The following is a 23111-nucleotide window of genomic DNA, read 5'->3' as shown; positions in this document are numbered from 1 at the left end:
AGTGTTCTGATCAAGCATGAGTTAAAAGGCCAATGATGTAACTGAAACACAGTGAGATTAGGGAACAAGCAAGATGGGAAGAAGAGTTTGAAAAGGGGAGGGAGGGAGATAAAGAAGATCCAAAATTCTCCTCCCATATCCTATCTCCACCAGACTCCATCCACTCCATCAATACTATTCTGAGGAGTATATTGGCACCTAATCTCCCAATACCTATTATTTTGATTAAAATCCTCCATTGTCACCTCCCCAACTCTCCCTGTTAGCTCTGGCAAACTAGAACCCCAAACTGCCATTCCTCTGTGTAGTGCCCTTCACCCTATAATTTCTAACAATATTTAACTGTGATCTGGCATCAACCTCCTAAATTTGCCATCATTTCTTCTCCTGCTCCTTATAGAGTCATAGAGTCGTACAGCACAAAAACAGACCCTTTGATCCAACTTGTCCACGTCAACCAGATATCCTAATCTGATTTAGTCCCATTTGCCAGCATGTGGCCCATTTCCCTCTAAACACTTCCTATTCGTATATCCATTCAGATGCCTTTTAAATGTTGTAATTGTACCAGACTCCACCACTTCCTCTGGCATACACACACCACCCTCTGTGTGAAAAGGTTGCCCCTCGGGTCCTTTTTAAATTTTTCCCCACTCACCTTAAACCCATGCCCTCTAGTTTTGGACTCCCCCACCCCAGGGAAAAGACCTTGGCTATTCACCCTATCCGTGCGCCTCGTGATTTTATAAAGCTTTATAAAGTCTTCAGATTTTTGCCACTTCTCCTAATCTATCTTTTTCCTTTTCATCATGAAGTAACTTGGACTTACCTGTATCTTATAATTACAAGTTACTGTCACTCCCAAATGTGAAGTGGGAATGGGAGTGGGGAGGGGAGTAGGAGGAAAGGGACAGGGGCATGATACAGAGGAGATCAGAAAGTGGAGACTGGAACATGGGGTCAGGCTGGGAGAAATGAGGAAAATTATTTCATTTGGAAAAAACCCTCAAGCCTATTCAGCAGTGGATAAATATGTACATGTGAGGCATCATAACTTGACAATGTGGCTGAAAAATCAATTGGGAATGGCTAAAGATTATTTTTCAAGAAACAAGTTAAATAAAAAAACATTTAAAATAACGGAGTTTAAGAGGAATCTTTTAAATTGAAAAGGGAAAATATGTTTTAAGTCCATTATATTATTTCCAAAGGTCCAAAATGCTAGCTTCATTGGCATCTTTTATTTGCCATCCTGACTACTGGTAAGGAAGTTCAAACTTGAAATTGCATTGGCATGAAGAAAGTGCCCTGAAAATTTAACAAAAGAAATTCTTTGTTCTTTGGTTCAAACTTCACAAGATCTAACCATTTTTTTTCTACCAGTGTCGTTATCTTTTTAGCCTTCATATTATAGCTCAACCAATGTTGAACTTTACTGCCTGTAAGCAAGCAACAAACTGCGATAATGGGCTATATGAAATAATTGCATCAACATATTCTAATTGAGATTGACCAAGGATTACTTTATTCATCTCCTGCAGAGACTCATGTTCTTTATGTCACTTGACCTCATATCCTTGTCCATGACTTTGCGTCAAATCTTTATTTCTGATTTACATTTTCTCCAGTGCCTTCACATCCTTCCTAAAGTTTGATACCCAGAACGGGACACAAAATTCCAGCTGAGCCAACTGACAACAGGCTCAAGCCACAATCTAAAAAGGAGATTCTTTCGTAGTATGATGTTTTCACAGAATCTAATTGTCTGAAGCACCTTGGGTCATCTAGTTGTATTAACATTGCTATATAAATGCAACTTATTATTGTTGTTTAATGTGACATTTGCATGTTGCATTATCAGTTTGAGGTTTGGAATCTTTTGGCACAATAACAGTGTCACTACCTCTAAGCCAGGAGGCCTGGATTCAGGTCCTGCCAGCTCCAAATGTGTGTCGTAATATATCTGTACAGTTTGATTCGAAAATATCTTAATGTAACCTGTTGTATGTCCCATATATAATTCAGTCACAAAATAATTGAAATTCACCTTAAGTTTTCTCAATTTCAATATATACTCCAATATATACAAAACAGCATAGAATAGATCAGCTCAAAAGCAGCAGTGCAGATTTCAGTGGAGCTCTGAAATCCTAACTAATTTCAGTACTGGATTACCAGCTGCACAATAGCTGGATCTTAGCAGAAGTCAGGTGTCTCAACTAAAATGTTTATTACAACTGCTGAATAAAGTAACAGAATCACAGCAATATTAAAGTGCAGAAGGAACCCACTTGGCCCATTGATTCTGCATTGACTCTCCAAATGATCTTTTCATTCTCCTGCATTATTCCCATAAATTCTTCCTTCTTCAATCCAATTTCCTTCTAAATGCTTTCAGCTTGTCTCCAGCATACTATTCTTTATATTCATTCACAGGATGAGCGCAGTGCTGTCTAGACTAACATCTGTTGCTTATCCCTACTTAGAAGTGGCGGTGAGCTGCCTTCTTGAACAGGAATTCCCTCTCTAACAGCAGGTAGATGGCAGCGGTTCAAGAAGGCAGCTCACCACCACCTTCTCAAGGGCAATTGGGGACAGACTATAAATGCTGGCCCAGCCAGTGACAGTCACATCCCACAAATGAATAACAAAAAATTCTAAGGGGTGTAAGGACATGTGCAGTATTGTTAGAAAGGATTTTACCCAGTCACAGTGAAGTAACAGTGGTATTGTTCCAAGTCAAGATAAGGTGCGGCTTAGAGGGTAATTTGCAGGTGCTGGTGTTCCCTTTATCTGCTGCCTTCATCTTTCTGTTTGGTAGAGATTGCAGATATGGAAGGTGCTATCAAAGAAGCCTTAGTGAGTTTTTAAAAGTGCATTTCATGGATGGTACACACTGCTCCACAGTGCATTGCTGATGGAGTAAATGAATGTTGAAAGAGGTGCATTGGATTCTATGGACGACATAAAGTTTCTTCAGTGCCATTGGAACTACACTTCTTCAGGCAATGGGAAAGTGTTCCTTCACACTCCTGACTTGTATCTTTGGATAGTGGACAGGCATTAGGAAGTCAGGAGGTGAGCTTCTCAACACAGGATTCCTAGTGTGTGACCTGCTTTGCAGCCACAATACTTATACGGCTGGTCCAGTTCAGTTTCGGTTCAATAATAACCCCAAGGATGATGATGGGGCAGGGATTCAATGATGATAATATCCATGGATGTCAAGGGGTAATAGTCAGATTCTCTCTTGTCATTGCACTTCTGCGGTGTGAATCCTACCCATTATCAACCCAAGCCTCAAAGTTGTCCAGGTCTTACTGTATCTAGACACAGACTATTTCAGTCTCTGAGGAGTCGAAAATGATGAAGCAGCTGAAGATGGTTTGCCCTAGGACACTGTTCTCAGGAATTCCTGCAGATAGTGCATTTCAGACCTTAATGCGCACTGCATAACATAACCATTTGCTCATATCACTTTTGCTTATTTTGCCAACAATTTTATGTGTGTCTTCTTATTCGCGATCCTCTCATGACGGGGAACTCTTTCCCTAAGTACTCTTTCCCGACCTCTCATGATTTGGAATACCACTATCAGATTTCCTGTTTTGCCTTCTTTCTTCCGAAGAAAACTGTCCCAACTTCTCCAGTCCACGAAGTTCCTCATCCCTGGAGCCACTCATATGAATTTTGTTTTACTCTTTCTCCAACATCTTCTCATTCCTTCCAAATATGCAGCTCCCAGAACCATGCAGTACAAAGAGACAGTTCAGAACCCAAGTCTGTGCCGCTATAGCTACACTCAATCTAGACTAGTCCCAATCGCCAGTCGATGCCATGAGTAATTCAGCTGACAGTCGATCAAGGGAACTTCTTTTGGCGTGTGCTTCATTTTTGTCCCTCAGGGCCCATCTGATTGGTACATATTCTTGCACAATCTGTGCGCCACTCTCCCTCGAACCGCAATCCGCTTTTTCCAAACCACCCGTGCGCGGTGTCTCTGTAAACGCCCAGCTTTGTCACTGATTTGAGTGGCAAGTCGGACTAGAACAAAGGCGAGAGCAGGAGTATTTTGCAGGAACACCGGTATGTATGTTTATTTTTGGGGGGTGGGCGCGGAATTAAGAGGAGAAGGAAGAAGACTAAACTTGGTTATTTCAGACTGAAATTGCTCGAGGACAGACAAGGGCGAAACTGCCATACATGTGAAAGGAGGGCTGTGTAACTAACTCTCCCTCCAGAGTCACTAGGCTTGACTGGTTGACGGTGGGATTTTGCTGTCATTCTGTTTGGGAAACGTTGGTGAACTGTATTTCACACGCCCTTCCGCGAACACCAACTCAAAATGTTGATTTTTTTTTAAAAATGAGGCTTCCTCGTTCTCACGTTCGCAATCGGGGCCTTCAAAGTGACATTTTTGTGCTTAGGTTTACACTGCAGCCTCTTCCATCCCATTTCAAACGCCCCACTCACCATAACCCTTTGGCCATGACCATTTTATTTGATTTTTCATTAGGGTGTCGTTAACAGGGTGAATGGGTTTGGGTGTAACTGCATATTTTTTTTAAAAACGCCTTCAAAATTAGGGCTCGTGGGATTGTGGGTGATATTTTAGCCCGGATTGAAGGCTGGTTAATTGCTAAAATGCAGAATAGAAACGAACAACTTAACATGCAGATACAGCAAGCAATTGAGGAGCCATATGTTGGCTTCTGTTGTAATGAGTTTGGGGTATATGAGTAAAGATTGACGCTGCAATTGTATAGAGAGCTTCGGTTACACCACACCTACAATATGCGGTTTCAGACTCCACCTCAGAAAGGTTGTGTACCGTAGAGGTGGGGCAGCAAATGTTGGTCGATTGCTTTAATTTCTAGGGGCTGCCTTGTGTTGAGGGTTAAGCATAGAATGGGCCTCCATTCACGTCAGTTTGGAAGAATGAGAAACAGTCCCTTAATGTGTAAAATTCAGAAAGGTATTTATGCTGGTGGATGCTGAGAGGCTATTTTCTACGTCAGAGATTGTCGAACTAAGAATCATAGTGTCGAGGTAACTGGCTGTCAATTAAAGGCTGATACAAGCCTTTTGTTTCGCTCAAGCGTTTGGAGTTTTTGGAATTCTCTAGCTCAGACATGTGGATGCTCCATTTGGAGTATGTTTAGAACTGAGGTCATTTTGTTTTTAAATGTTTGGCCGTAATGGGAATAGTTTGGAAAGTTGATATAGACATCAGCCATGGTGAATGCTGAAGCAGGCTTGATGGGCAGTCTCGTCTCTCCATGCTTTTGTTTCTTAGATTTGTGTTGAGCACTTGTTCTCATCTAGCTTCCCCTGAATCATACGTTATTTGCCTCAATCACTGGATTTGATAGTGAGGTCTGCATTCTTAAAGTGAGGAAATGCCTTTTGGATTTCTTAGTGACTTTCCCAGCTTATATTTATAACCTTGGCTTTTGAATTCCCCCGCACATCAAAACATGTTTGCATCTTCAAACTCTTAATTTTTAAAGACTTGTATCTATAGAAAACAGCCCCAACCTGACTTTTCTGATAGCTTCTGAAGATACCCAAGAACAGGAGTAGGCCATTCAGCTTGAACTTGGTTATTACTGACTGAAATTACTTAGACTCGTAGAGCTGTACAGATCGTTTGGTCCAACTCGTCCATGCTGACCAGATATTCTAAATTAATCTATTTCCATTTGGCCCATATTCCTCTAAACCCTTCCCATTTGTAAACTCATCCAGATGCCTTTTAAATATTGTCATTGTACCAGCCTCCTCCATTTCCTCTGGCAGTTCATTCCATACATGCACTGCCTTCTGTGTGAAAAAGTTGCCCCTTGGGTCCCTTTTCAATCTTTTCCTCTCGCCTTAAACCTATGCCCTCTAGTTTTGGACTCGCCTATTCCAGGAAAAAGACCTTGGCTCTTCACCCTATCCATGCCCCTCATGATTTTATAAGGCTGTACAAGGTCACCCTCGGTCTCCAATGCTACCGGGGAAAATAGCCCCAGCCTATTCAGCCTCTCCCTTTAGCTCAAAACCTCCAACCCTGGCAACATCCTTGTAAATCTTTTCTGAACCCTTTCAAGTTTCACAACATCCTTCCTATAACAGGAAGACCAGAATTGCATGCAGTATTCCAATAGTGGCCTAACCAATGTCCTGTACAGCAGCAACGTGACCTCCCAAGCCCTATACTCGCTGCAGTGACCAATAAAGGCAAGCATACCAAACACTTTCTTCGTATCCTGTCCACCTGGGACACCACTTTCCAAAGTTTCTGTTCAGCAACACTCCCCAGAACCTTGCCCTGAAGTGAATAAGTCCTGCCTTGATTTGCCTTTCCAAATGCTAAGGACAGTCAAGGTCAGATTGGGGTGGAACTGTCATATATGAAAGCAGGGCTGTAGCTGACTCACCTTCCAGAGCTGTAAGGCTGGAGTGGTTGATGCTGGGATTCTGCTATCGTTGTGTTGAGGAAACGTTTATGAACTGTATCTCCTGCCTTCCTGCAGACCCCCAATTCAAAAGCCTGTTCTACCATTCACTGAAATCCTGGCTGATCTGTAGCTGAACTCCGTACACCTGCCTTTGGCCCATATCCCTTAATATCTTTTTGAATTAAAATGTATTGATCTCCGATTTAAAACAATTGATTTAGCATAGACGGCCAACTCTGAAGAGAGTTCCAAACCTCTACCACGCTTTGTGTGTAGAAATGCTTCCTGAATGGTCGGGCCGTAAGTCTTAGACAATGCCCTGAGTACTAGAATCCCCAACCAGCGGGAATAGTTTATCTTCCATCTCTCTTTTCTTGTTAATATCTTGAAGACTTCAATCAGATAAGTCTATCTTCTAAATTCGGGAGAACCGGGCCTAAGCGTGAAATCTCTCCTCATAACCCCTGAAGTCCAGATATCATTCTTGTAAGCCTACATTGTACTTGCTCCAAGGTCAATATATCCATCCTGAGGTGTGGTGCCCAGATCTGCTCTCAGTACTCCAAGCAGGGTCTAACGACACTGTTGTATAACTGCAGTGTAACTTCTGCATCCCTGTCCTCCAGCCCTCCAGATATAAATGACAACATTCCGTGAGATTTCTTGATTATTTTCTGGTATGAGTTGTACTTGAGATTTTGTAAATGGATGGTTTCCACCCAGTTTTCCTGTGTAGGTCAACACATTCCAGTCTCCTTTCACTCGACCATCTTGTTTAAAGCTAATGCTTGACTTGAGATAAGAACTGAGTTAAGATTATCTCAGAGTTACTAGGTCATTGATAATGTTGTCTGTACTTTGCACAACCTCCCTCCCTCCTTTTTGTGTTGGCTTGAAACACTTTTTACAGATAACAAAAATGATGAATTTTGATTATTTTACTGACTTCCTCAATAAAAGTAATAGCTCCATTTAGTTAAATATGCTTTGGGCTGGGTACTGAAGCATTTAATGGAGTATATTGACAATTTGACTCTTTCCTGGAGATTCAGCTTTTAAATTTAAACCTCATCTCCGTCTCTTTCCACATTGTACCAGCCACTTTTTATCCATTTCAGAGCTCACCGTGTTCCACTTCCTTTCTCCCCTTCCCACTGCTAATCCCATGCCCATCCCAATTTTCTGCCCACAATCTCCTTCCTTCCCTCCGCTTCTGCACTGAGTCAATCTGTACCCTCTGCTATTACAATGTTGGTCTCAATTCACTTTCCCAGTCTTCCTGTCCTCCTTGATCAGTTCTCTCCATACAAACCCTCTCAACCTTGCTCTCTTGTGTGGCCCACCACAGCCATGTCCTTAATAACAGATCAGATCATCTCTGATCATATCTTTGTATTTCTCAATATCTGCATCCTCTCTTACCTGCTACTGAGTTTAGTGTTTGGAAAAAAAAAATTCTTCTCCTTCACTTCTAAGTCAATTGTTAGAGTATTTTCAAGTCTTCAGCTATCTTGTACCCAGCTTTGAATTTACTGTTTTAAAAAAAAATAAATAAATTCTGGAGCTTTGACTAGTTTGGTCACATCTACCTTTTTATATGCCTTTGACCCCAGTAAAAGGCTTAGAATTACCCATCTTACTCATTCCTTCCACAAATACAAGAGGTGAAGACTTTAAAGTATCCAATGTCAGTTTAGACACGCACTAACAGATTTGGTTGGACACTTTTTAATTATTCATTTTTGACTACCACCATCACTAGCAAGCTTGATCTTTTAATTGTCATCAACAGATGGAGATGCAGTTTGGTTTTATTTAAGAAAGAGTCAACTGGTCTAAATATCATGCTAATGGGAAGTTCAGAGTCTGCAATACAGTTAGATTTTCCCCCCACCCCCCGGTGGTCAGGTTTGGTGGCTGCATCAGATCATTTTATGTCCACTTTTTTAAAAAATCTTTTGGTCATCTGTTAGTACCCTTCAACATTCTATCAGGAATTTACATGTGCCCCCTCTCCCCACATTCATCACCCCAGTGTCTTATTTCAAAATCAGATGATATCAGTTTATCAATGTTCTAAGCAGATTCCACCCTACCTATTGGCAATTACCTTAATGCAATGAGGGCTCCTTCTAATTGTCTTCCTTCTCGCCCCTGTTTATTTATTACCAGGTCATAGCTACCCTAACCTCACTGTGTAATTTTTCCCCTACATCCATTCACATGTCCATTTTGGCTGCCATTCCAGTTCCAAAGCTTTCACTTCTATTCCCTTTTCTCTGTTTTTTTTCCCTTGTGTTATTTTTCTCTTTAGGCCTCCTACACCTCTTCTCCATCATGCATCTTCTCATTTCTCCCATTTCAGGAGATCTGGGCTCTATTTCTTTTTTTTTGCACCACAAGCTCTGTACTCCTTAATCTTGGCTCTTTCCTGCTGCCAGTCTGGAGTTGACCTCCTCTTGGATGTTTCTACAGCTATTCAAGGAATCACAGAATCCCCTACACTGTGGAATCAGGCCCTTCGGCCCAACAAGCCCACACTGACCCTCGGAGCATCCCACCCAGACCCAGTCCCCTATAACCCACCTAATATACACATCCCTGAACATTATGGGCAATTTTGCACGGTCAATCCACCTAACCTGCACATCTTTGGACGGTGGGAGGAAACCGGAGGAAACCCATGCAGACACAGGGAGAATGTGCAAACTCCACACAGACAGTCGCCCGAGGCTGGAATTGAACCTGTGTCCCTAGTGCTGTGAGGCAGCATTGCTAATCACTGAGCCACCATGCCGCCCCACGGTATCCTCTTAAAAAGACCCTAACTCCTTATCAGCTGCAACACCAACTGCCCCATTCTATTCTTGCTTGCCTTCCCCACCAGAGGTTTATTTTCCCCATCTCCTTGCTGTCCTGTTCAATCCTCCCACCATTGACCCTGTGATCTCTGCCAGTGGATCATCTGTTGACCCACATCTCCTTCTAGAATGTCTGTTTACCTACGAACAAGAACTATGTTGCCATTCAAGAACTCATTCTGGATAATTTGAATCAACATTGTGACCTTGATGGAAATCTTACTGACTGGTAGTCTTGCCTTCCTCCCCCTTAATTTGCTGTCCCTCTGTCAGCTATGGCTCAGTCGTTAGCATTCTCGGCTCTGGATCAGATCTCTAAGGTTTGCAATCACAACCACCCACAAAAACAAAGCCTAAACTGTTGTGCAATACTGAGCGTGTGTTGCACTGTCAGACATGCTATCGTCTAGATGAAATCTGGTCCATTTAACTGGGTAGTTATTGCAGAACGTACAATACAGCGGTATCTGGGTGTCCTGGTAAGTGAATCAAAGTTAATATGCAGGTACAGCAAGCGATTAGGAAGGTGACTTGAATGTTGGTATTTATTGCAAGGGGTTTGGAATGTAAAAGTATTGAAATTCTACCGCAGCTGTATAGAGCCTTGGTGAGACCGTATCTGGAGTGCTTAGTACAGTTTTGACCTTCATCTACATCCTCTTTACAAGTAAGATGCAATTTTGGTGGTGGTGGGGGGGGGGGAGTTCATTTCACCCATTTCTGGGATGTATACTTATTTCACGAAGGGGTGTTGAACAATGGGTGTTACCCATTGGAGTTTAGAATGAGAGGTGATTTTATTGCAGCATATCGGATCCCAAGAGGATTTGACAGGGTGGATGCTGGGAGGATGTTTCCCCTGGTGGGGAGAGTAGGACAAGAGGACATTGTTTTTAAAAATAAGAGGTCTCCCTTTTTAAGATGGCGATAGGAAATCTTTATCTGAAGGTCCCTTTTCAGTCACTGGAATTCTCATCCTCTGGAAAAGTGACCTTAAGAATGGCCTATCTGATTTGAGCTTGTGCTGCCATTCAATAGAGACCACAATGAGTCGAAGGGATCTGCTCCTGCTCCTCAGTCCTCAGTTATTAAAACTGATGAGGAAGACTTTGATTTCTGAGAGAATGTTGTAAAATTTTGGCTGCCTTGTCGAAAGCTTAATTTAGTTGAGCGGTTGGGACGTGAACATAATTGGGGTAATTAGTAGTCAAAAACCTACCTTGTTAAGTCATATATTTATTGCCAGAACAAAATAATTTTTTTTTCTGTTTTGTTTTTTAGGGGCCAAAAAAATGGTGGTGCTTTCCAAAGAGTATGGGGTTGTGGTGCTGACTGGTGCTGCCAGCTTTGCCATGGTCACTTACCTTGCTCTCAAAGTTTCAGCAGCGCGCAAAAAGTACAAACTGGAGGTGAGTTTATGCCAAGGAGCATTACAAGCTGGGATTGCCTGTGGATCCTACTGAAAAAGCAATTGTTGTCAATGAAACCATTGAACAAGTTCACATTTGATTCACAGTCTGCTATACCTTTCTTCGGTATGGCTTAAGACAACCCATGAAGAAGTAGAGACAGTTGTAAAGCCTTTCAGGTCTGTGTAAGCATGGTGTAGGCAGTAGGTACTGCTGTTGAAGCCTATTCTGTTCAATTTCTAAAACATGTCATCTAATTTTAATCTGAGTAACTCCTTTATTCTTCTTTACTCAAGATATCTTCCAACTGCTCTCTGAATTCAAGTGGTTAACGCCTGTGACCAGTTTAGTTATTAACCAGTTCAAGTGTAGGTCACCAACTTGAACAAGCCATGTGATGTGGAGATTTACAAGACACAGCAGACGTTTTGCTTAATTACATTTTTGTCAAATTGCACATCAGTTACACCACTTATAATTGACCTGCTGACTTTCTTGTGTGTGATCTATAATGTCACATGGCTTTTCTGTTCTGCCTTTTCACAGTAACAGTTCTCAACTCTGGTCACATTTTTTGCAATTGGACCTCTGGTTTCTCAGTGATTTTTGAAACCTCAATGCATAATTGCAAGCTGTATCATTATAATTAGACCTCCAGAGTCTTTCAAACCTGTTTTTGCTTTGCTTGACTTGTAGCTCAAGAAACTTAATACAAAAATGCAAGATGTCGTCTCGGTTACTGACTACCAACAAAGCTGGGCGACACACCTGTGGGGCCGCAGGCAAGAATAACTAGAATATTGCCTCATCTTGCTCCCATCCTTTTCTGAATCCTACAAATTGTGCTGCAATTCAGTCATATTCAACAAAAGGCATTATCTAATCAATGTACTTCCCAGTAATTAGCCACTGTATCGTAACCTCATGTGGGATGTCTCTAACTCAGGAATTTTGTAGTACTTGAATTTTCCCTTTCTCTAGTTCTGTAGCTGTAGTTTAACTCGAACACCCACACCTCTCGAGGAGAGGGAGCAAAGCTTTAAACGAATACACTGTAGCTACAGCTTTCCACATCCTTAGATTCCAGTGGCAAATCTAATTTGTCAGATGATTGTGTGCAGGGAATGACCATTCCATGAATGCCCAGCATTGCAGATGTTGTAATACTATTTGACATAACAGTCTCAACTTAGTCATACTTTGTGTGTCAACATCAAACAGGCAGAAGGACCTACAAATAGTTGGTTCAGCGTTTTCTGAGCCAAATAAAGTGTTTAATTTGAAGGGTAAATAAACTTTTTAGCAGCAGTGAGCGATGTCCATACCATATTGTCGTTTTTGTGTTAACTGGTGCATGTACATCTTTTGAATTTGACTGGAAAGTTGAAATTTATACTTTGTCACTTAATCTTGAGTTGAATGATAAACTGGGACCCTTCCTATCAATTTGGGAAAAGGACTGGAATTTCTTCAACTAATTTTTAGAAAAACTCATGCATTTTTATCTTTGGATGTGAGAATGAGTATCTAATGTAAAATTCGAATACGATTTGGAAGAAGAGTGGAAAACATTTCCTATTCTGTTGTCACATGATGAAATGTACACCACAAGATTGCTGATCAATCTGCAAATTGGGAGGAGAAGTTTTAATTAAGTAGTATTATGTTAGCTGTGAAAGGCAGGAAAAGCGATTTGGAAGAAGCCAAAGGGCATACACCGTTGCTGAACATAAGTTTCAGATGGTTCAAAGCTTGGTTTGAGGAGTGTAGCGATAACAATCCCTGTTTTATCTCTGCCTTGAATATACTTAACAACTAAGCTTCAACAGCCCTCTGCAGTAAAGATTTCTAGATTGATTACGCTTAGAGAAGAAAATTCCTCATCTGTGACGTAGTGTGTGAGGTTATGCACTTTAGTAGAAAGAATAGAGGTGTATACTATTTTCAAAATGGGGAAAGGCTTCAGAAATCTGAAGCATGAGGGGATTGGGAGTCCAGGTTCAAAATTTCCTTAAGGTTAACATGCAGGTTCGGTTACGAAGGTAAATGCAACGTTAACATTTATTGTCAGAGGACTAGCATACAAGAACAGGGATATACTGCTGAGGCAGTATAAGGCTCTGGTCAGATCGCATTTCGAATACTGTAAGGCCTGCATCTAGGGAAGGATGTGCTGGCCTTGGGGAGGGAGTCCAGAGTAGGTTTACAAGAATGATCCTGGCAATGAATGCTTGTCATGTGAGGAGCAGTTGACGACTCTGGTACTGTACTTGATGGATTACAGAAGGGTGAGGGGTGATCTCATTGAAACTTGCAGCATACTGAGAGGCATGGATGAAGAGTGGACATGGTGAAGATGTTTCGACTTGCAAGAGAGACTTGGATCCAAGGGCACAGCCTGAGAAGTGATGACCTTTTCGAACTGAGATGAGGAGGAATTTCTTCAGCCAGAGGGTGGTGAATCTGTGGATTTCATTGCCACAGATGGCTGTGGAGGCCAAGTCATTGAGTGCATTTAAGACCGAGATGATAGTTTCTTGATTAGTAAGGGGATCAAGGCTTACAGAGAGAAGGCAGGAGAATGGGTTTGAGAGACGTATCAGCCATGATTGAATGGTGGAGCAGACTTCGCTGAGCTGAATGGTCTAATTCTGCTCCTATATCTTATGGACTTAAATGGGTGATCCCTTACGCTGAGATTAGGCCCTCTCGTCCTAGACTGTCTCTCAAGGGGAAGCATGTGTAGTCCATATACAAGGGATTAGGAAACCAAGTAATGAACAAAGTGAGCCTGCTGAGCAACATTTGTTGTTTGCATACTAGGCCTTTAGTTACCATGAGCCAGATTTTGCAGAAATGATGCAGGACATTATAAATGTATAAATCAGCCAGCAACTTGTTGTGAGGAAAAGATACTACACAAATTACAATCGACAAAACAACAACTTGCTTTTATCTTCTCTTTGACTGTGTCATGATGTCACTGCTTTTGCACATTAATGACCTACTACACTTGCTACAAAAGTATAAACTAAGTAATCGTGGAAGCTGGAGGCATTCTGGGCAAGTAATCCAGAACTTCAGGCTCATGTTCTGGAGCGATGCATTCAAATCCTACCGTAGCAGATGATGATAATTCAAATTCAGTAAAAGTTTGCCCCCAAAAAAGTGACTATTAGCCTAATGGTGACCATGTAATCACTGAGAACTGTTACAAAAATCAGAGACACTCAAAAGTTTTACATCAAGAGGCTCTTCATTCAGCCCATAATGCCTGTGGCAGTCAGCGGCATCTAATTGCTCCCATTTTCCAGCACTTGGCCCATAGCCTTGTCTGCTATGACCCTTCTAATGACCATCTAAATTCTTTTTAAATAATGTGATGGTTCTGCTTCTACCCACTTTCAGGCAGTGAGTTCCAGAAAAAGTTCTTTCTTTTTAAACCCCACACCTGCCTTTCCCTTAAATCTGTGTCCCTGGTGACAGACCCGTCAATTAAAAGTAAATGTTTCTTCCTGTCTATGCTTGTAATAATTTTGTACACCTCTGACAGGTCCTTTTCCCACCACCTCTCCATCTCTCCTCTAAGGAAACTACTCCAACCTATCTAGTATCTTTTCAAGGCTGAACCGTTCCAGCCCAGGCAACATTCCTAGTGAATTTCTTCTGTACTCTCTCCAGTGCAATCATGTCCTTCCTATAGTGTGGTGACCAGAATTGCTGTCAGTACTCAAGCTGTTGTCTGACCAAGATCTCATACAAATCCACTATAACTCTCTGCCTTTGCATTCATGCCTTTCCTAATGAAGGAAAGAATCCAATATGCCTTTTTAAGCACCTTATCTATCTGTCCTGTTACCTTCAAGGATATCATGCTTCCCAAGGTCCTACCATTAATTGATACAGATGTATTATATTATGTCTGGAACAAAAACAAAGTTGCTGGAAAAGCTCAGCAACTTTGTTTTTGTTCCTGAGTTACAGCATCCGCGGTTCTTTTGGTTTTTATATTATGTCTGCATGTTTGGGTGCAACAATAAGTCCAATAAAATTCCAATTGAAAATACAGTCCAGATCAGGTTTCCTCCCACAGGTGGATTGGCCATACTGAAACTGTCCATAGTGTTCAGAATTGTGTCAGCTAGGTGTGGATAGCCATGTTAAATGTTGGGTTGCGGGATACAGTAGGGGGCTGGGTTTGGGTGGGATGCTCTGAAGGGTAGTGAGGACTCAGTGGCTGAATAGCTTCCTTCGCCACTAGGGGTTCTATAGTCATGTTAGGTACAGTTTAGTTGTTGCTATTTAGACTATACACATTAGGGATCCTCTGTTTCTAACAATGTGTGTTATTTTTCTTTATTAAGTACCCTGTGATGTACAGTGATGATCCAGAAACTGGACATTTGTTCAACTGTATCCAACGTGCTCACCAGAACACGTAAGTATGACAATCTGCAGTAATTTACATCCACTCAATTTCCATGAATTTGCATATGATCTTTTTATATCTCAAAAGGGCTGTTTTTTAAAAAAAAAACCAATTCCAATTGAAGATCGAACCCTGGCAAGAAGTTGCTTGATTGTCTATCATTTATACAATGTTTAAGATTTGACATGCAATCTTTGAGCTGAATTCTTTTTCGTTTGTTTGGCTAAGTCTGAGTTGCATGAAGGCTTTTTTTTTTTGAATGAATGAATGTTTTTCACCATGAAGATGGTGAGTTTTCTCAACATATCTTAACAAATCTGCCACATTAACTCTGCCCCTACGGTGTCCCTTGTGTCTCATTCTGGCCCCATCATGCCCCATTGCCATTCCCAAAACCGTTCTCCATTCTTCTGATATCTGACAAAAGACTAGAAACCCTGGTACCCGGGCCACCTTTGATAGAGACTGCTGTGCACCTGGACAAGCAATCCAGGTTTGCCCTTAATAGCAACATAATGGCACAGGAGCTACAAAGCCACACTGCCCATTGCATAGAACTGGCTCAACCTTTTCGCTCTTCAACCACCACATCGTTGTCTCTAGCTCTATCTGTCTGAACTCTCTCTCTCTCTCTCTCTCTGAATCACCATCCTATAGACCTACGGCTTGTCATTGTCCAGTGAGGGACATCACATGTGCAAGCAACTAGACAAATCCAACATGCGGTCTTATTTATGGACAGCAAAAAAAAGGAACATAAACAAAACCAACAGAGGCTGTAGTTCATCCCCACAATGCAAACCAAATTCTGGCATGGTGACCAATGACGACTACATGTTACAGTCCATGATTGTCTGCTGCACTCAGGAACTGAGTTTCAATCAGGTCCTGTCAGGCCTGTAGCACCTGACACAGCTCAGATCTCTCACGGACAAGGAGAGTGTCAACTTCACCAATGCCCTCATTCACTGCAGTGGCCTAGTGCTGCTCCTGGGCTTGCTGTCAATTCTGGTCCTCCTACGCTACTTTGAAACGCATCCACAGCAACTGGCATCCCTCACCAGCGCAGGGTGCAGGTCTCTCAGTAAACAACATTTTGGGAGCACAAGGAACGAGAGAGGTTCTGGGTCTCTGATGAGTCATTAGTGACATATGCTGCAGATGAGCGCTGCAAACTCCTCCACACAGTGATATATGTTACACCCAATAACAAGGGCCATGTCTCCCTCATTCAGTTAGCATCAGCCGAGGGACCAAATCATTACATCAAATGGGAGTGCCTGCTGTGCTGTGAGTCCCAGACCCACATCAGGCATTCAAATTCTCGTTGCATTCTGTGTGGGTCATCATTAAACTTGCATGAGCGATAACAAAGCGATGCCTGAATTTCTCGCAGCCCTCTTGGAAGCTGCACAAATCATGGTTCACCTTTTTTAATATCATTGGCATCTCTGATGCTGATGTTTGCAGCAACGTTCCATTCGCAGGCACAATGGTGTGGTGTAAAGCATCTTTTGACTTGCATTCCCTGTAAAATTATTCCGGCCACCACGTGGACCTCTCGGAGCCGTTTCCAAACCTAGGTGTCGATGTGTCAGCGTGCCGACTGGTGTGCACAGAGACACAGGGCAGCCACACAGGTTAGAGCAAATGTTGCTGTTGACTATATGACCCCTAAACATCTCACTCTGCATACATAGCAAATGGACAATGAACATGGGGTTTGCAAATGGCTGCTCCACGTATTTGCTGTTCGATGTCCAAGTGCCCAGCAGATGTGCCACTTGCGCTTTTGCCCATCAAACTGGTGCTGTTCCCACCTCCGTTCTGGGCACTGCTGCAGCCCTTTGCAAGTTGCATGTAGAGAACAGCAAGCTATATCAGGGAATATAGCTTTACAGTGGACACCATCAACATCTGCTTGGTTGCAAGGTCTCTCACCCACGCCTCCCAGAGCCTCAATGTCCCCTCTTTACCTGACACCACCCCAACAGTGCATTTCCAAACGCCACCCCTCTCTTCTCCCCAGCACGCTCACCAAAATGTGAAGACCGCATTGAAATTCACCTGCAACTTCCTGCATTCCTCCTGGTAGAACACCTTAATGACACCCGTCTTGTTCCTACATGATGCCCTTTTTGAAGCCACAATGGCTGTCATTACCACAGCACCCCTCTCCCATGGCCTGCTGTTCCAAATACCACCTCCCCACCCCCACTCCCCCCACCCCACATCTCTTGCAAACTCACCTGACGTTAGCAACCGGCACCACCACCACTCCCCGCTCTTCCCCGCCTCCCCCCAAACCAGTCACCATCCTTGTCCCCAGCTCTGCAAATGCCTTGCTTTCATCCCCACCACCCCTTTTATTGGCATTGAGTCCCTGCTGTTCCCCCTCCCTCCACGTACACCACCCTTAGCCCACACTACACCACAGACGTGACTGAGTAGACCCCTGACTGCCGTGTTTGTTGCTCTCTGACGGCCTTACATGACTGACTCCCTAGACTGCAGTCTGACCTATCCCCTGCCTTTCCCTAGCAGACTCCTGACTGTGGCTAAGCCCCTGGTCTGTATGCAGACCAGGACCCCCCAACAGGCCGTGACCTCCCCTTGACTGCACTAAGGACTAGCCCCCTCCAGTTTCTGAAGATGCCATGTGGCTGTATTAAACATGTATTTACTACAGACAGCTGGCACATGATATAGGTGTTAGATCGACATGTCAGTGTGCGTTCATGAACCTGGTTGCTCCACGCCAGGTCAAATCCTTATTGATGATAAGCAGCCTATCTGTGTGCCTGTGCAACACAGCACATCAGTGCAGCAGTCTGTTATCTTTTGGCCCTGAGTACCAAAATACTAACAGGTATGATATGGAGCTAGCAAACTGGATACAAAATTGGCTTGAAGGTAGGAGATGGAGGGTAACGATGAAGCACTTATTTTTTTCCGGACTGGGGTCCTGTGATCAGCTGTGTCCCGCAAGGACTGGTGCTTGGTTCACTGTTTTTCTTCATTTATATAAATGATTTGAATGTAAATATAGGAGGTATGGTTAGTAAGTTTGCATGTGACGCCAAAATTGGCGGTGTACTGGACAGCAAAGGTTATCTCCAAGTACAGTGGGACCTTGATCAGATGGGCCAGTGGGCCAAGGAGTGACAGATGAAGTTTAATTTAGATAAATATGAGGTGCTGCGTTTTGGAAAGGCAAATCAGGGCAGGACTTATACACTTAATGGTGTAGCCCTGGGGAGTGTTACTAAACAAAGAGACCTAGGGATGTAGGTTCATAGTTCCTTGAAAGTGGGGTTGCAGGTAGACAGGATAGTGAAGGTGGCGTTTGCCATGCTTGCCCTTCATTGGTCAGTGCATTGAGTATAGGTATTGGCAGGTCATGCTGTGGTTGTACAGGATATTGTCGAGGCCACTTTTGGAATACTGCGTTCAATTCTGGTCTCCCTGCAATAAGAAATATAGTAAATCTTTTCTGAACTCTTTCAGATTTACAAGGATGTTCTCAAGATTGGAGGGTTTGAGCTACATGGAGAGGCTGGAGAGGCTGAATAGGCTGGGGCTATTTCCCTGGAGCGTCAGAGGCTAAGCAATGACCTTATAGAGGTTTATAAAATCGTGAGGGGCATGGATAGGGTAAATAGACAAAGTCTTTTTCCCAGGGTAGGGGAATCCAAAACTAGAGGGCATAGGTTTAAGGTGAAAGGGCAAAGATTTATAAGGGACCTGAGGAGCAACTTTTTCCCGCAAGAGGGTAATGTGTGTATGGAACAAGCTGCCAGAGGAGGTGGAGGCGAGTAAAATTACAACACTTAAAAGGCATCTGGATGGGTACATGAATAGAAAGCGCTTAGAGGGATATGGGCCAAATGATATCTGGTTGGCACGGACAAGTTGGACTGAAGGATTCAGTTTCTGTGCTGTACATCTCTATGACTTTTACAACAAGGTAGGCGCTAGATTTACAAGCACTAAGAGAGCAAGCAAGCCCTGAGTTACACCCTGGTTCAATCCACAAGCTGGGTGCAGAGTGTAACTGTTCTGGCATTTCAATGCTAGCTGCCAGTGTAATGTAAATCTGTACTGAGCAAGTGGATCAGGGAGGTGCTAAGATGATCGTGATGTGTTCACAAATGCCAATGCTAATGGACAAGTGGTGCATGTAGCTGGTACTTGTGGACCTGAAATGCTGTTTGGCCATACATAAAATGGCAGTTGTTGGGAGCAAGTGGTGAGCTGAATTCACCAGGTATCCATTCTCGTTTCTCAATGTCTACCTTGTTCAGTAAGCTAGGAAACTGAATATTAATGAAGCGAGTTGGGCAATAACAAGCAATAATCCCCCTTGACTGACAACTCATCCTGCGTAGTGGGAAACTCTCAAAAGCACAAGATGGAGCGAGATGCTCCTGCCATGGAGATCAGCCTCGCCAGCTTTCTCTTCCAAATTTGCCACAAATTTCTCCATTGCCCACATCGCTCAGACCCCTGTAAGATACCACCGCATGTGATTTAACTGTTTTAAGCTGATCTGTTGGAACAGCAACATTCTTTGTCAACTAGTGACTATGCGTTATTGTATTAGTATAGCACTCCACATGAAAGAACATGAGGGCAGTGTCACCAATTATTTCAAGTTTCTGGAAGATGTCGTGATGGGACATTCACCTTCAGTGAGCATATTAATGAATAATTAATTGGTTAGCACTGTTTGGAAATGGGAAAATATTGCAGTCTTAGCAATGGACTATACGAGGTAGAACTCTCAGCCTGGGGAAACCAATGTGAACCGTATTGTAGTAATGACCTGAGCAGCTGTAGAGACTAAATGGCACTAAATGCTCTTAGCAGCACCTATGACATGGTATTTGATAATACCTTAACAAAAAAAAATTCAGTATTAATAATGGCATTGTATTTAGTGATTATATGGATTTTCAAAACTCTGTTTGAAATATTACACTTGTTAAATTTGGTGCCTATACACTTCAGGGCCAGTAGTAGAATGGAAACACTATTACCAAAGGATCTCAAACCAACTGGAGTTGAATTTTTCTTTTGTTTTAAACTGCTTGGCCCTTTTCAGTCTATTGCTTTCAGTATTATATGCACAGTTTTTGAGTATTGGATTTGGAGGCTACAATATTAAAACTTTAAGATCTTACACATGAGGAAAATAAGAAAATAGCAACAGACCTGAGGAGGATTATTTGTCTCCTGGAAATGGGAGCTGAAGTTCCAAAATCAAAAAAAAAGGCAAGCCATTTTGTTGGAAAGACGGTTGAAAGGATAGTACAAGGGAACCATTTGAGGAGCTAGAGAAAGGTCTACACCTATTCCAAGAATCGGGGGATTGAAGTTGGAGGAGAAAAGTATTGAAAGTTGTAAAAGATGAACGGCCAGTAACCAGAAAACACAGACTTGCAGAGGAACACTTATGTTTGACGAAGAATCAGTGATGATATCAGGGGGCAACACCATTTTTGATCCAATGAATGGTTAGGGATTTGGAATGCACTGCCTTTTAAACTGACCAGGATATAAACTGGGAGAAATACTTGGTGAAGGAGCAGAAGACTTGGACTCTGCATTGCTGTTTGATCAAGTTGGTATTTAAATTATTTTTTAATGGATATGTTATGACACCCCTCCAGGGCAGGTGGGATTTGTACCCAGTCCTTCTGATCCGGAGGTAGTGACACTACTGCTGTATCTCATGAGCCCCAAAATCAGGCATGTAGACAAAAGTGGATCAGCAGGATTCAAACCTGAGCAGCATTTAACCTAACTGATTTTGGGTCTGTCACCTTACCCACTCAGCCGCGGCTACGTTACCTAGTTTTTACCCTGACTGGCTTTCTCCTCCGCTGTATTTTTTTTAAAATCCCAATTAAAAAGGGAATGCAGGAAGTAGGTGGAAATGACCAAAAGCAGTGAGGTAGACCACAAATCTTGCTACCCTCTCCTTTTGTTGTTGGTGGGCAGCACTTTTACTTCACCAAATGTTTAAATTAGAGACATAGGTGATTTGGTGCTAGGTTAATTGAAATAAATGTAAAATATAAACAAAAATCCTTCTTTAAAAAGACAGCCGGGTTCTTGTGTTGCAGTGGTAGTGTCCCTATCTCGGGCCTCTTGGCTGAAAGTTCAAGTCACCCCAGTGTGTAATAGCATCGCAGGACAGATTGATACAAATATGCAGACTACAAATCGATTACACTTGACAAAGACCTGCTGAGTCTTTCTAACACTTTGGATATCTGAAATAAAAGCATGTGCAGTTTTTTATGCTACTGTAACAAAGCTTCTTCCTTTTTAAAAAGAATGTGTCCATTTATTCTTTAGCTTGCATGAAACAAAGTTTTATCTAATGAACAGCCAACCAAGATTGAATTGCAAAATTGGACAAACTGATAATTTTTGTCTTTCAGTTTTGGCTTCTTTTTGGAGAGAGAAGTTCTAACTAACATCATCGAATATAAGCAAAATGCTGTTTTTCTTTGAGTTCTGGTGTGCTGGAAAAACTCAACAGGTCTTACAGCAACTATGGAGAGACAAAGACCAGAATTTTTGAGTTTGATATGACGTAGTCAAAACTCAAACTCTTAAATACCAAACTCTCAACATCAACTGTTTCTCTCTGCAGATGATGCTGTCCGACCTGCTGAGTTTCTCTGGCACTTTGTTTATATCTTGAATGTTCTAGAATTCTATTCACATGCATTCATGTCTTCAGGCACTAAATGTTGCTTTTCAACACAGTTGTCCACCTTGTATATAGCTGGTACATAATGCTTGACTGTATAGATGACTATTGAAGTCCATTAGCACTTCTTTCTTGTTAAACATTCCCTAATGGGGGGATTGTAACACAATACAAACCAATAGCTGACAAGCCTATTTAAGGAAATTGAAACATGCTAAATTAAGTGTCCAGGGCAATGATGCACTCTAGCCCCTGCGATGCCCAGCAGTCTCTAAAGATCTCTACCATGTAAGTGAGCATGCACGCTCACTCTCCACAGACACCCAAGTGGGACATAACTGCAAAAGAGGGACTGACTGTCGGGTACAACAACCCCCTACACACAGCCACTGCCTGGACCTGTTAATGGCCACATTAGCCAGGCCCAGGGGCAAGCCCACAAGAAGGGTCCTGTGACTTCTCCCCACATAGGATCTCTGCAGATCAGGACTATCAGGCTATTTTGTTTGGTTAGCTGTTCGAATTTGGCTCCATCCAGTTTGAGTGTTCTTTTGTTTGGGAGTTGATGCGATTTAGTCATTTTCAAACACAGTGTTTGACTTTTACTATCTAGAAGATGGAAAGGAATCAACTTTAATGACATTTTCTTCTCTCTCTTGCTAAATATTTTAGACTAGAAACATATCCGGCATTCCTGTTCTTTTTGGCAGTCGGCGGAATACATTGTCCAGTAAGTAAAGCTACAATTTCTTGAATGTATTTTTTATTTTGAACCCTCTTTTTCCTCATATGACAAAAATAGAAATTGCTGGAAAGGTTCAGCAGGTCTGGCAGATTCTGTGGAGAGAAAGCAGAGTTAATGTTCCAGGTCAAGTAACCCATCCTCCGAACTGATGGCAGCTTGGGGGTGGAATCGAACCTGGCTCCCCGGTGCTATGTGGCAGCAGTGCTAGCCACTGAGACACTGGAGGTGGTGGAAATGGCGGCTAATGATCCTCAGGATGTGGAGAGTAGGCAAGGACAAGGTGTCCCCATCACTGTTGTGGGAAGGAAGAGAGAGGGTGAGGGCTGAAGTGCAAGAGATGGGTCGGACCCAGCTGAGGGCCCTGGCAACAACAGTGCTGGGGAGTTGTTTCAGAGATAGTAGGAACTGCAGATGCTGGAGAATCTGAGATAACAAGGTGTAGAGCTGGATGAACACAGCAGGCCGAGCAGGAAGGCTGACGTTTCGGGCCTAGACCC

General features: G+C 42.6%; 1 protein-coding gene across 1 annotated transcript in view; it reads left to right on the top strand.

Moving 5' to 3' along the window:
* The first annotated feature begins 3942 nt into the window (after window positions 1-3942).
* The window catches only part of mgst3a (microsomal glutathione S-transferase 3a), a 24752-nt gene continuing 5583 nt past the window's right edge, over window positions 3943-23111 (top strand). The window contains exons 1-4 of the mRNA XM_048601850.1: window positions 3943-4086; window positions 10589-10716; window positions 15081-15154; window positions 22542-22599. Coding sequence (XP_048457807.1) covers window positions 10600-10716; window positions 15081-15154; window positions 22542-22599 — 249 coding nt within the window. The 5' untranslated portion in view covers window positions 3943-4086; window positions 10589-10599. The remainder of the gene's footprint in view (window positions 4087-10588; window positions 10717-15080; window positions 15155-22541; window positions 22600-23111) is intronic.

This window comes from Rhincodon typus, chromosome 10 (genome assembly GCF_021869965.1).
Source record: "Rhincodon typus isolate 14 chromosome 10, sRhiTyp1.1, whole genome shotgun sequence".
NCBI classification, from domain to species: Eukaryota; Metazoa; Chordata; class Chondrichthyes; order Orectolobiformes; family Rhincodontidae; genus Rhincodon; species Rhincodon typus.
The sequence above is the reverse complement of the archived record's forward strand: the minus strand, read 5'-3'. Positions and strand labels throughout refer to the sequence as shown.